At 46.7% G+C, this 13,339-nt stretch overlaps 1 protein-coding gene across 4 annotated transcripts in view; it reads right to left on the minus strand.

Annotated features, from left to right (window-relative positions):
* FGGY (FGGY carbohydrate kinase domain containing) overlaps positions 1-13,339 on the minus strand; it is a 475,385-nt gene that overhangs the window by 240,916 nt on the left and 221,130 nt on the right. For all 4 annotated transcript variants that reach the window (XM_056122278.1, XM_056122274.1, XM_056122275.1 and 1 more), the window contains one exon: positions 4,053-4,181. In XM_056122278.1, coding sequence (XP_055978253.1) covers positions 4,053-4,181 — 129 coding nt within the window. The remainder of the gene's footprint in view (positions 1-4,052; positions 4,182-13,339) is intronic.

A 13,339-nucleotide genomic window follows, 5' to 3' on the forward strand; every position in this document is an offset into this window, starting at 1 on the left:
CTAAGATTGGATGGATAACTGGGCCTTTGTCGGAGAGATAAGAGCAACCCCGGGGGAGGGGGCCTTGGGACAGAAATCAGGCTGCAATGCCTTGAAGGGCAAAGGGGTTTTGGGAGCCAAGAAAAGGCCTGGAACAAAGCTAACACTATTTTTACAAGCTAGAAAAATAGCAGCAGCAGCAGCCGCAGCAGCAGCAGGGGCCCTGGCCAGAACCACCCCCACAAAGAGCAAACAAAGCTACTCCTATCTCCTGGCTGTCTGCTGGAGAACTCACTAACCAGCACCTTCAGAACAAACTGTTCTTTTTATCTTGGATGATTTGATTCCCGCAAGGTTCTTCCTCCTCTTTTTCCAGAAGTGGAAAAAAAAAAAAAAGGCCCAAGTCAGTTTTACTTGCTTCTTTGATCTCTAGCCTGCTGTCCCAGGCTTCCCTGGAGGATGAGGATTGTGTGTGTATGTGTGTGTGTGTGTGGGGGGGGGGGGGGAGGAGGGGGAGGGTGTTGATACTAAGCTGGTCAGAATGCGGGGAGGGAGGTCTTAGATAAACAGTGCCAGGTGAGTCCTAGGAGAGGCTGGAACTGTCAGACAAGGCCTGGATGGCCTCCGATTCAGATCTATGTCGAAGCTGGCACAGACCTTCTTGGCCTCCTGCACAGAGATCAGGACATGGCTCAACTTCTGCGGAACCTGAAAGCGGCCGATGGCTCATTCTGTTACAGGGCAGCCGGAAAAGGGACACTGGGGTAAGCGCAGGGAACGAAAAAGAAGTACAGAAGCCTAAAGTTCCTCACCACACAGCAACTCCAAGGGAAGCAAGTGACCATGGAACAGATTGTCCTGGAGAAATAACAGAGAATGTTCCTCCTCAGAGATGGCACAGCAAGAAGACCAAAGAGAGAGAATGAGCTTAGAATGAGCCACTTGGCAGGTGCTTGGGAGGTCAAGGATTCACCTCACTGGGTTCACCTTGACATCTGTGGAAGCTGCTGTCCTGTTTGCATAAAAAATGGTGCGAAGGACAACACTGGGGCCCAGGTACATAGGAAGGAAACTAGGAATCTAAACCCACATCTTCAGAGTCTGAGTCTGAAGGCTTATTCTCACACCGTACAATGCCTCAGGCCATGACTTAGAAAGCACTAGTGCAACACACCCAGGGAGAATCAGCATCTCTGGTCCCGCTTCCGTGGTCTCGGGGGTGCTCTGTGCACCTCTGCGAATCCCCCGTGGAGAAACCACTACTCTCAGGCTTGCAAGCACTCTGCGCAAATCTTTAGGACCTATGGGCTGGGAGGCATGGAGGAGTTTTTATTTTTTCAAATTTTTAATTTTTTTTCTTTTTGGGTCACACTCAGTGGTGCACAGGGGTTACTCCTGGCTCTGCACTCAGGAATTATCCCTGGCAGTACTCAGGGAGCCATATGGGATGCTGGAAATCAAACTTGGGTTGGCCGAATACAAGGCAAAGGTCCTACCCACTGTGCTATTGCTCCAGCCCAGGAGGAGGTTTTTAAAACTTGAGTTAAAAACCAAAATGTCCAGGATACGAGACATTTGCACCCATATCTCCTCTCTTTTCTGGACTTGCCAGTCTCTCTCTTCTTTGGCCGTAGTAAGGGAGAAGAGGAGGGACAGTAAGGTATATGGAGGTATAAGAAGGAATAAACTGGGTAAGATTGGTGCAATGAGCTTTGCTGTATCCCAGCAAAGCATCCCTTCCCTGAACCTTCTGGTCACTACTGACTAGAAACACAGGTTCCACTAAGAATTCCAGGTGCCAGGTGAGAGGGTGAAATGGCACCAACTTACAGTTATAAAATAAACAAGTCACAGGAATGTGACACACGACATGTCAGTGGCTAGAGTTCATGGGATGCTACAAGCCAAAGAACCCAAGGTCCCACTCAAATTCTATCTCCCCACTGGGGGAAAAAATATTTACTTTTGGAAAAATATGAGGACCTCTCATTAGCTTAAAAGCATTTGTATTTTAAAGGGAACAGAAGGTCTCAGCCAAGGCTGCCCAAAGTAGAATTTCTGCCACACGATCATTTCTAAGTGAGGGAAAGAGGACCATTGTGCAGCCTGGCTGCCAAGCAGTACACACAGCCCTCTGCTCATCACAAGGACCAGGTGCTCTGAAGAATGTCACTTCCTCTACTGTAATCCCTTGTTCAGGGCACAACGTGTGCTTGGGTTCATCCCTCAGAGAGGTCTGGGGAGTGGGCAAGGAGACCAGAATGCCTCAGGATCCCCAGGGGACAGCCCTCTGATTATCCACATGTGGCAATCCCTGCCTTTACCCCGGACATAATTCATGAAACCTGACAGCAAAGATTCATGTCCCAGCCAGGAAGCTGCATGGCCCAATAGCCAGGGGATGGGACCGCTCCAGGTCTAGCTCCGGCACATGCTCTTCCTATGCTTATTCTTGAATCCAGAATCCTGGCACTGCCATCTAAAGCACACGTGGCCCACACCTGCCTGGCATAAGGGATCTAACGTTCAGCCAGACCCCACGGATAATGGGTCAATTGCTAGTCTCGGGTACCGTGTGAGATCCTAGACACATAAAGATGAATAAGAGTCCTGGGCAGGGATGGAGGAGAGCCAGGGTGCTCTGCGAGGCCACAGCCTAGGTAGAAGAATTCGATAGTGCCTAAGGGAGCACTGACCTTCACTCTACAGGTTTCTGACATTTCACCATGTTCTCGCCTTACAGCAACTTTCTTCACTTAATCAATTTATCAATCTTCTATGCGAACCAGACATAGGGCTCAGCACAGGGGATGCCACATGAGCAAGAGGGAGATCCCCACACAATTTGAGGAGCTAGTGGAGAACAGTATAGTTGTCAAACTAAGCTAGCATGCCGGGAACTACAGCACAACGCAGTCACTTCTTCAATGGGAGCTGGTAAAAATTCCAATCAGTACAATGTAGAGAGTCTCTTAATAAATATGAATCTTTGATGAAAAGCTCCAAAGAGGGGGAAACACCATATGATAAAGGGGTCCTTGGGTTAAAATTAGCCAACTGCGGGAGCTGAAGACCAATTACCCTGGACAGTGAAATGTGTGTGAGAATGCAGGTGAGAAAAGAACACAAACATAGAAAAGGACAAAGTTTCAGGAATAAAATTCAGTATCAAAGAACAATCTGGAAGGTGTCTCACCTGTTGCAATATAAAGTATGAACAAGAGAAGTGTTTTGGACTCGGATCAAGAGGAAGAATCTCATTTTTCTCCTACCTCTACACATACATGCACAAGCACAAAAAACTGACATTACACCCCAAAAATTAGTGTTTACCCTTACCAGATAACATGCACCCTGGGATTTTCTATTCCGATGGACTCTACTTTAAAAATTCAATGGCCATGGCCTACTGAATAGATCCAGTGAAGCAGGAACTAGAATTTTTGTAAGCACTGTAGAAAGAAAGGTTAAAGCAGAGGAGGGAGATATTGAAATGAAGGAAAGAAAGAACCCCTGCACTTTACTGAATTTCTGTCTCATTACATGTTTGTCCATTAGAAATTGGGATCTGGGTTTGATTTTGTTTTAAATTCACTGTCCTCTAATACCAGATCTCAAGAATGCAATGAGTCCTTGATAAGTGCAGAAATTAATGCTTGAATGTCAAGCTTGTGAGTGTTTAGGGCGATGAAATCGAGATCAAACTCAAGTTATCAGCTATAGGTTCAAATCAAACAGAAAGAAAACCAATTCCATAGAAGGATTTTGGAGTCCCCTTAGAAATAAAGAGTGCAGGTAAGGATCCTATTATCACCCAGGCTGGCAGGAAGTTTATATGTGTTTTCTGAATGTTTGGTAAACAAAGAATTAACCAGTTATTCAGATCATTTTCCCCCTAATGTGGAAAATTAATAACACCATAATTAAGTTTTATAATTAAGGAAATGTTCTACAATTATATCCTGAATCACCAGCCCTGGAGCTTTGCTTTTACAACCAGAGAAGCGGTATCTTGGGTGCTGGGGAACCTTCCCCTGGAGCTCCATGCTGGTGCTGGGTGCGGAGAAGGTTACCTAGTCCTCCTGCGTGCGCGTCTATCAGGGAGGTTGCCACGGCAAGGCCAGCAGGAAGGCCAAGGTCTCTTGCAGCTTCTGCTGTGAGCCCATTTCCAAGAGAAGTTCCTGGAGTCAGCACTTGGTTTCCTGGGTAGACAGGAGGAAAACAAACAGCTGTCAATTTGAAAAACACAAAAGCAAACACGGTGTTTTCTTAAGAAAACCTCTCTGCTCCCCAGCTTGCTTCTGCCCTTTCTCAATGTCACAAAGACAGAACCCATGTGGCCACAGAGCATCCCCTGTGCTCATCTGGAGACTCAGGTGCAATGTCCTCAGTGTGTGGGTCCTGCTCTGGGGTGCTAAACTAAGCCAGGAGCTCTAAGGCAGCTTTCAGACTGCAGAAAGATTCCATTCATGGGCAATTCCAAAAGATGTAAACACAGAGGCTACAGGAGGACTGTAAAAACGGTCTAACTGTTTCTAACCCAGCAGTGCTGTCCACATGCACACACGCAAGTGTGCACGCACACACACACACACACACACACACACACACCCCTACCTACATGAACATATTCCAAAGGAAGGTGAGAGAAAAAAAATTGTTTGTTCAGTTGCTTTCCACCCAATGACATGGGAGGAAAAGATTACGTTCCAATCGAGAATTTCTTAAACGTTTCTCTGTTAGAAATAAAGAGTTCACTCGAAGCCTTGTAAACTTCCCAAGGCTGCTCCTTGCATAACCACCAAGCACAAGCTGAACGGTGTTCTTTCAAGTTGCACAATGCGGCGACCCTGGTATTTAAAGTGACCTTGAATTCCTGCAGTCAGTCAGGCCTTCAGTTAAGAATTTATCGATCCCCATGCTTTGCGTGGGTGTCTGGCTCCTGTCAAAGGCAGTCCTGGCCTCCAACCCAGTGAGTGAGATGAGATCAGGACACAGAGAGAAGCACAGAAGTGAAAATGGAGTGAAGGGATCCATCTGCTCACAGGTGCTTAGGACTCAAGGGCTGAGTCCTCCTTCTTTGCCTATGGGCCTGCCATGGCATTGACAGTGTTTCTATATGGCAAGAAGAGGGGCAAGGGGCCCAGCTGTACACTTGGATCCTGTGGAGCTATAAGGTCCTTAAATTTGGCCCATGGGCTCAGCGATTTGCGCTGAGCTAAGGTACTTGTCACTTGTTAACTGTCCCATGGGGGTTTGCAAATCTATGAAGGTAGAGTGGAGGATGGCGGTTAAGAAAGGCAAGGGTCTGCTAGAGTGATAGTGTAGTGTCCAAGGAGCTTGCCTTGCATATAGTCAACCCTGGTTTGATTCTGACACTGCATATGGTCCCAAGCCCTGGCAGGAGTAATCCCTGAGGGCAGAGCTAGGAGTAAACCTTAAGCCCAGCTAGGTATGGCCCAACCCCGACCTCCATCCCAAACAGGAAGGCAGGGTTGAATGTTTCAAGCAGTGGTCTCGAAAACCTTAATTACTTTCAGTTTCAACTTAAAAGTTGATATCTAGGGGACATGGCAATAATTCCACAGTCTTGAGAGCATGCTCTGATGTGTAAGGTAGGGGCTCAATCCCTGATACCACTGGGTCCCCTGAGCACTTCAGAGAGCAACCCCTGAGCACTGAGAGTTTTAGCTCAAAATTAAAACAAACAAACAAAAAACTGATCTCGAATTTGTTACCAAAAAACTGAAGTATGCTTGGAACAACTTGGGTGCACAAATAAATTATATTCAATGTTAGTTTAAGAAATCTGTTCCTATACTAACAACAAAAATTTAGTCTCTGAGTTGAGATTACTCAGTTAAAAATACACAGAAAATGCCAAGATTTTAAGAGAAAAATAAACTTAAACCATCTAAAATTTTTTTACATCAATTACACATTGAAACAATATACTTACCAAGATGCAAAAAAAAAACTAATAAAATTCATTTCGCAAATTAAAAAAATAATATGGCTACTGAAAATTTCTCAGCAGAGTCTGGCAAGCTACCTGTGGCATATTCAATATGCCAAAAACAGTAACAATAATGGGCCTCATTTCCCTGACACTGAAAGAGCTTCCAATACAGCAGCGTTGGGAAAGATGAGTAAGAAGAGTTTGCTAAAATCTCAGGGCTAGGCCGAAAGGAGAGGTTACTGGTGCATGCTGGAGTAAATCTATGAACAATGAGATGACAGTGATACAGTGATACTGAAAATTTTTATTTATGTATGTGACGAAAAGGCTTCTGTTGAATACACTGCCTTTTGGGTAAGGCTAAGACACTGCTGTGAGCCAGGAGAGATCCCTGAGTGTAGAGCCAGGCGTAAGCCTTGAACACTGCCATATGTGTCCAGCCCCCCTTCCGCTTCCCCAAATGACAGTGCAGGGAGGGGCAGCAGAAAGTTATCCAAAGATAAGATATCCAAACCTCTGTCTACTTCACCACCCAGACCAGCAGAAACCTAAAGGAGGACAGAGGCCTTAGCTGTGGGCAGGCTGGCTCTGACAGCCTCTAAATTATGTCACCTTGTGATACGTAGCATGGAACAGCAATCCTGCTCAGCCGAGCTCAGAACTTGCACTTTTCCTCACTGTTTCCTCCCTCTGTGACCACAAAAACCCTATGGAAGGGTTGTGCCCTTTCTTTCCCTATTGACGGGGGGATGAGAGCAGTTAGGTTGATGGGGAAATCCATTTTTCCTAGTCACAATGACACATGCTCCACTCTTAACACCAAAGCCTGGGCTCTGGATTTATCATCAGGCATTTAGATGATGCTACTTTTTTGTTTTCTTTAGGGAGGTATGTTTTATTCATGCTCAGAGATCGCTTCTGGTACAGTGAAGGGATTATATCAGGTGCTGAGAATGAAACCTGGGTCAGCCGAGTGCAAGTGAAATGCCTACCTGCTGTACTATTGATCCAGCTTTATAATGCTATTTAAAAAAAAAAACAAAAAAACAAAAAAACTCAAATGGTGGGATTAAAAGAAAAAATTTTACATGCACATACCCAAACTATACAAGTTTGAAACATAGCACCATTTGAACATCAAACTCATTAACATGAGATTTTCTTTAAAAGGCTCATTTGACCCGCTTGAGATGGGAGACACGTGCTGAAAGAAGACTATAGACCGAACATGACGGGGACTTAATACCTGCATTGCAGAACACAACACCCTAAAGGAGAGAGTAAAAGGGAATGTGCCTGCTACGGAGGTGGGGGGTGGGGAGCATGGGGTGGTGGGTGGGATACTGGGAACACTGGTGGTGGATGGATGGGTACTTGATCAGGGTATAACTGAAATGTAAGCATGAAAGTTTGCAAGTCTGTAACTGTGATTCATCAAATCACAAATCTCATGGTGATTCATTAAAAAATAAATAAATAAATAAATAAATAAAGTGCTCATCTTCACAGGAATGTGGAAACGGGGCAGTCAGTTACACCCCCATTTCTGCTGATAGCAAGGGTGTGGCTTTTCAGTCAAAACAGCTTGGGGACCTAAGAGGCATTAGGAGACTGAGCTAACTCCTCCCGGGCTCCTGCCTAGTAAGAGCAGAGAGAGCCAGAACACGGGGCAGCTGAGTTCACTCCAGGGAATGCTGGAAGACCACACAACGATCTCTTAATTCAGGTGGCAACAGGAGCGAGCTCTAAGAAACAAAGGCTGAGAATACGGGAATATAAATGGGATGGGGCCCGTGCAGGGGGGCAGGGATTGAGCACACACAGGCAAATCAGGGCTTTGGACTTAACTATAAAGCCCACTGCTGTCAGCTCTGGATGGGCAGGAAGCCCAGGGTGAAGTGGATGGGCCTGTGCTCCCTTAAAGATGGGAACCAGAGTAGTTGGGGACAGTAGGGCTTAGGGAGAGCAGGTGGGAAAGTCACCTCACTAATTCAAGAGCAGAGATGAGGACGGGGACTATCCTGGCCTCGCAGTGCAGTGCTCTGGGCATGAGCTGAACTGCAGACATACAAGCTGTGATAAAGTCGGACATGGAGGGCATCCTATGGGTGCCTGGAGGTCGGGAGCATGGGATTATATGGAGATATTGTCACCTGGGTTCCCAGATGTTCTGCTCATTGAGGGGAGTCCCCTGAACAAGCAGCCACCAGCTGCCACCTCCTTCAGGCCACCATGCCCTGGGCAGCTGTATCCTGTGACCCTGTGTCATAGGAACCAAGTCCTCAATCGTCCCAGAGCACTGCTGGGGGACCAAGGCAAGGGGCTGTATTATCTTCCAGCCTCACTCTCTTACCATTGCTCTCACAGATGGCAGCCGTTAAAAAATATCCTCTACCCCCAAAGCTGTCACAACATCTGCTCCCATAGAACCTAATGGTGTGCAGTGAGCCAGGCCTCCCCAGCCCGATGGTTTCGGAATGAAAATAAATATGCACCCAGATTAACCTCCTTTCTTTGTAGTCCAACCAGAGCCTCCAGGAACTGAGTGTCTGAGTGTCTGGGCTCCCTGCGGGAACAAGTATTGTGGTGCTAGACAGCTAAAGGAAATAGCGTGGCATAAAAGAAGAAAACAAAAGGTGGGGATCTCTGACCACCCCTTTTCTGGACCCCCCCCCCCCCATGCCATGTAATCACACTTTGAGTTTATCAGCCAGACCCATACCCAGGGTTACAGTGGGCACTGAGAGGGAGGCAAGCTCCTATGCATTGTGACAACTTTTTCTGAAATACCCATCCTTTGGCTATTATTTGAACAGAAACTCAAATTAATCCTAGCATTAGATTTTCCCAGTGGGCTTCAAAGCTCTGTAGTCCTCATATTTATGTTTTTTTCCCCCCGTCTTTGTTCTGCTATTCTCTTGCACACGTGAACAACTATTAAACAACAGGGAAATAAAGAGAGATTCTTCCCACCCCCAAGAATTCTGCCTGCTTGGAGCCAAAAGCAAATGAATGAAAGAGAGAGAGGGAGAGTCCTCTCACCTCCAAGCCCACACAATGACCTGGGACAAGTGCGGCTGTCACTGCCAAGAACCCAGTCCCGCACAAGTAATGCACATGTGGAGCCCTTGGAGCACTGCAGAGGGATGATCAGGTTGGCTCAGGGAGCCAAGAATCAGGAAGGTGACAGTGGAACCTGATCTGCAAGGATGGGAGTGGGAGGGGGGGCTGCAAGACTTTGTCAAGTGGAAGCCAGAAGAGCAAGAAATGTGTTGGCTGTGGGGAGCCCCATGGGCACAGAGTGCTTGAGGCATTGAGCATCTATGATGGAATGTGAGCTAAGGCAGTGAGCATGCGTCCTGACAGCTTCTGACATCCCTTCCTTCTAAGATAAAAGTGCCATGTAAAGAAAGGCTAGCATGGGAAATGGTTCTTAATCTTTGAAACAATCAAGTTGGATGAATGTACAGGCTGTAATATGTCATGTAACATGACTTCATTTAAAGATCTAAAGACTCACCACAAAGAAGCTGGATGAACCAACTGTGTACATTTATATTTGTGTGTGTGTGGGGGGGTGGGGGGCAGGCAGTAAGGGAGTAAGTTTTCTTTGGATGGAAAAAACACAAATCTTATCCTTGTTCCTTTTACTCCTTCCCTCTTCTTCCCTCTTCTTCTTCTTATCTCCCTCCCTTCCCTCCATTCCCTTCTCTTTCCTTCCCCTTCCTTCCCTCCCTCCCTCCCTCCCTCCCTCCCTTCCTTCCTTCCTTCCTTCCCTCCTTCCTTCCTCCCTTCCCTCCTTCCTTCCTCCCTTCCCTCCCCCCTCCCTCCCTTCCTTCCTTCCTTCCTTCCTTCCTTCCTTCCCTCCTTCCTTCCTCCCTTCCCTCCTTCCTTCCTCCCTTCCCTCCCCCCTCCCTCCCTTCCTCCCTCCCTCCCTCCCTCCCTCCCTCCCTCCCTTCCTTCCTTCCTTCCTTCCTTCCTTCCTTCCTTCCTTCCTTCCTCCTTCCTCCCTCCCTGCCTTCCTCCCAGCCTCCCTCCCTCTTTCTTCTTGCCACACCCAGCAGTACCGGGCTCTGTAGACCCTATTTGTATGGTGCTAGGATCAAACACAGGTAGGCTGAATGTAAAGGAAGTGCTTTATCCCCTCTACTATCTCTCTGGTCCCCAAATTATTGTTTTCCTTTCTGTTTTTGCTAATATGTAAAGTTCTGTTTCTTGTGTCATCTTTCAAAGGTGTATTCCCCCTTAAATCTGGTTAGAATAAATATAAGGAGCATCTACTCAGTCCGATCCCATCACCATGAAAGTAAGGAGGAAAAAATGAGGAATCTGGAAGGAAGCCCAAGACTAAATTAGATGGCAGGATACAGAATAGTTTTCAGAATCTGATCCAATTGTGATGTTTTGTTAAAAGATACCAAAAACAAAGTAGGCTCATATACTTTCAGAAATACCCTAAAAAATATCCCCAAATGTTATCACTGGGATTAGGGTCCACATTAGTGTACTTGTGACTCTCTGTGTATCCTTTTTCTCCTATTTTTTCTTATTTGGTCTTCAGGTCATACCCAGCAGTGCTCAGGACTTACTCCTGTCTCTGTACTCTGGGATCATTCCTGGTGTTGCTCAGGGGTCCCTATGCAGTGCCAGGGTTCAACCAGGGTCATTTGTGAGCAAGGCAAGTGTTTTAAATTCTATTCCATCTCTTGCCTCCCTGCCGTGTATCTTCTCTCCCATGAGTTTGCATTCCATTTCAAACTAGTTCAAACAGAAATAAAAGCAAGGAGAATGTTGCATACCTTTTCCAAATGCTGCTCCCCAACCCCCAACCAGAGGCAGGAAAGACCTCAGGAGTATTTGCTTAGTCTCCCAATCCTGCTGCCTCTGTCCCTGCTCTGTACACGCTCACCTGGGGGGTCTACGAGAGCAAGAACTCTGAGGGGGCCCGGGCTCATGTCCACTGTTTCCCACAGAGACAGACAGAGGCAGTTGTAAGTGGTCAAAAGCCAGAGCTTACAATTATCTGGTGGTTGTAACCTGCCTCACAAGCGGGGCTACTATTACACCCAATCTTCCCCCACCAGTTTTTCAATTATCTATGACTAATGAGCACTTTGGGAACAGTTTCAGACACACACATAATCCTCTTTCCTGACGTCAGCAGCAGAAATTAATGACTGTGGATTGCTGGAGACAGAAAATGCATTATAATGGTCAAGGGAATGGTTACCCTCTCTAGGAAGGAGGTGGGGGCAGGGGCGGGGTGCTGTATTAACTGGAAGATTCAGTGTTTCTTTGTATTCCTACAAACAAGGGCATGAAATCAGAGGGGGACTTGGCTCAAGACCACAGAATTGTCTGAGAGAGATCTGTGCGTGGGTGGCAGGAGCCCCTGGTCTCTCTGTGCTTGGCACTGGAGTTCAAGTGCCCCCTGCTTCGATCTGCCAAGGTCAACAAAGCAGCCAGACTGGGTTGGGCCATGCTAAGGGCCACCTCCCTGCTGCCCCCGCCCCCCAGCCCCTGCTAGCTGAGAGAGTCCTCGAGTTGATTTAGACTATGAAACTACCTGTGTAGTAGGATGGAGGGACCAAAACAAGAACGTCCTACATCCCAATAAAAGGCGAATGTTACCTTAAGTACGTGTGTGTGTGTGTGTGTGTGTGTGTGTGTGTGTGTGTGTGTGTGGTTGGGGGCTGGTATATGAGTTTGGTGTTTCCCAGAGGCACACTATGTACTAGATAGATTTAAAGGTCTGAACCAAACATGATGGCCATTCAATACTTGCACTGCAGACCACAACACCCTATAGGAAAGAGAGAGTAAAAGGGTATTGCTTGCCACAGAGGCAGAACAGGCACTGGTGGAGGGATGGGTACTTGATCATTGTCTGACTGAAATGTAAGCAAGAACGTTTGTAAATCTGTAACTGGACCTCACAGTGATTCATTGAAAAATCACGATCACGATCATGACCATCCTGTTATTCGTCGATTGCCTCCAGCAGGCCCCAGTAACGTCTCCTTTGTCCTAGCCCTGAGATTTTAAAAAAAGTGCCATATTCAAGGCTCTTTCAGAGTTAGGAGAATGAGACCCATCATTGTTACTGGTATTTGGCATATCTGATACGCCACGGGGAGTTTGCCAGATTCTGCCATGTGTGCAGGTTACATTCGGTAACCTACCAGTTTGTCCATAGTAGGAATGAGATAATAAGATTCGCAGCTACGTGCTTCCGGGAGCTGGGTTTTATAGTCTCTGAGTCTTGGCTGTTGATGGGATTACAAGGCGCCAGGGGGCCAGTTGGTGGGTGTGACCCCTGCCTACTGGAATTTGGAGGATCTGGGTGGAGGATGCTCAGCCCCAATCCGAGTAGGCTTGGAGATCTCAGCCCTGGGACCCGCACGCCTTTGTCCTCTGCCGGTACCTTCATGTGTGCGGACAGAGGTCTCAGCATGGTGGTGGCTGGTTCTGGAGGTCTTTGGCTGCCGGAGCCCTTGTCGGGGCGGGGAGGGAAACTCAACCTTCTCCCCTCCAAGAGGCCCCGACGAGGACAGCCAGGCGCGGGGGCAGGAGACTCATTGAAAAATAAAAAATTAAAAATAATAACAATAAAGGTCTGAAGAGCTGCTTAGACTCTGGTGGGCTGCCAAAGATAGGGGAGAACAGATCCTCACTCAGCAAAACAACGTCTTGTACTATGGCTGCCAGTGGACTATAGATACTTTTAAAAGAACTAACAGAACAAGTCACACATGCAACCTAAATGCCTCTCTTGAGCTAAGTTCTCGAGAAACTCTCTAGATCTCGAGCCGCAACTGTGACCAGACTGAGTGAAAAACGTTCTGGCAACTCTTGCTCCTAAATGCGATGTTCACAACAATTTACACCATCAGAGAAACTGATGGAAAATGGGAGCCTGGCACGTTTGGTTACTCGAAACAGATGTTAAAAGACACAGTCTGAAAAAAAATATCTTGTAACTTCCCTCCTTAAAATAACTAACTTGTTGGAATTTAAATTTTACTTTGAATTGTGGATTAAAGGCAAGTGTTTTCCCTTCTCTGTGCAGGGAACTCTGGCAATATGAGCATGGCTTAAAGAAGATCAATAAGGCTTCCGGGCTCAGGGAGCTTCAATTCAACACTTTTCCCATTCTCAGCCAGGTGCTTCTGTGGTTTTACCTTTTGCATATTTTACTATCTTTACCCTTGGATACTGAATTATACTGGGGAATTAATAAACTCAACTCATTGTAGATTTCATTTATCTGTAGTACTGGGTAATGAATCCAGGGCCTCACACATAGCATAGATGCTATATCATAGAGTCTTAAGCCCCTGCCCCTTAAATTCAATTTTGAATGACCTTTTCTACTATGTTTTGTTTTTTCCCCCGTGTTTG

Source organism: Sorex fumeus, unplaced genomic scaffold (genome assembly GCF_029834395.1).
Source record: "Sorex fumeus unplaced genomic scaffold, SorFum_2.1 ptg000045l, whole genome shotgun sequence".
Lineage (NCBI taxonomy): Eukaryota > Metazoa > Chordata > Mammalia > Eulipotyphla > Soricidae > Sorex > Sorex fumeus.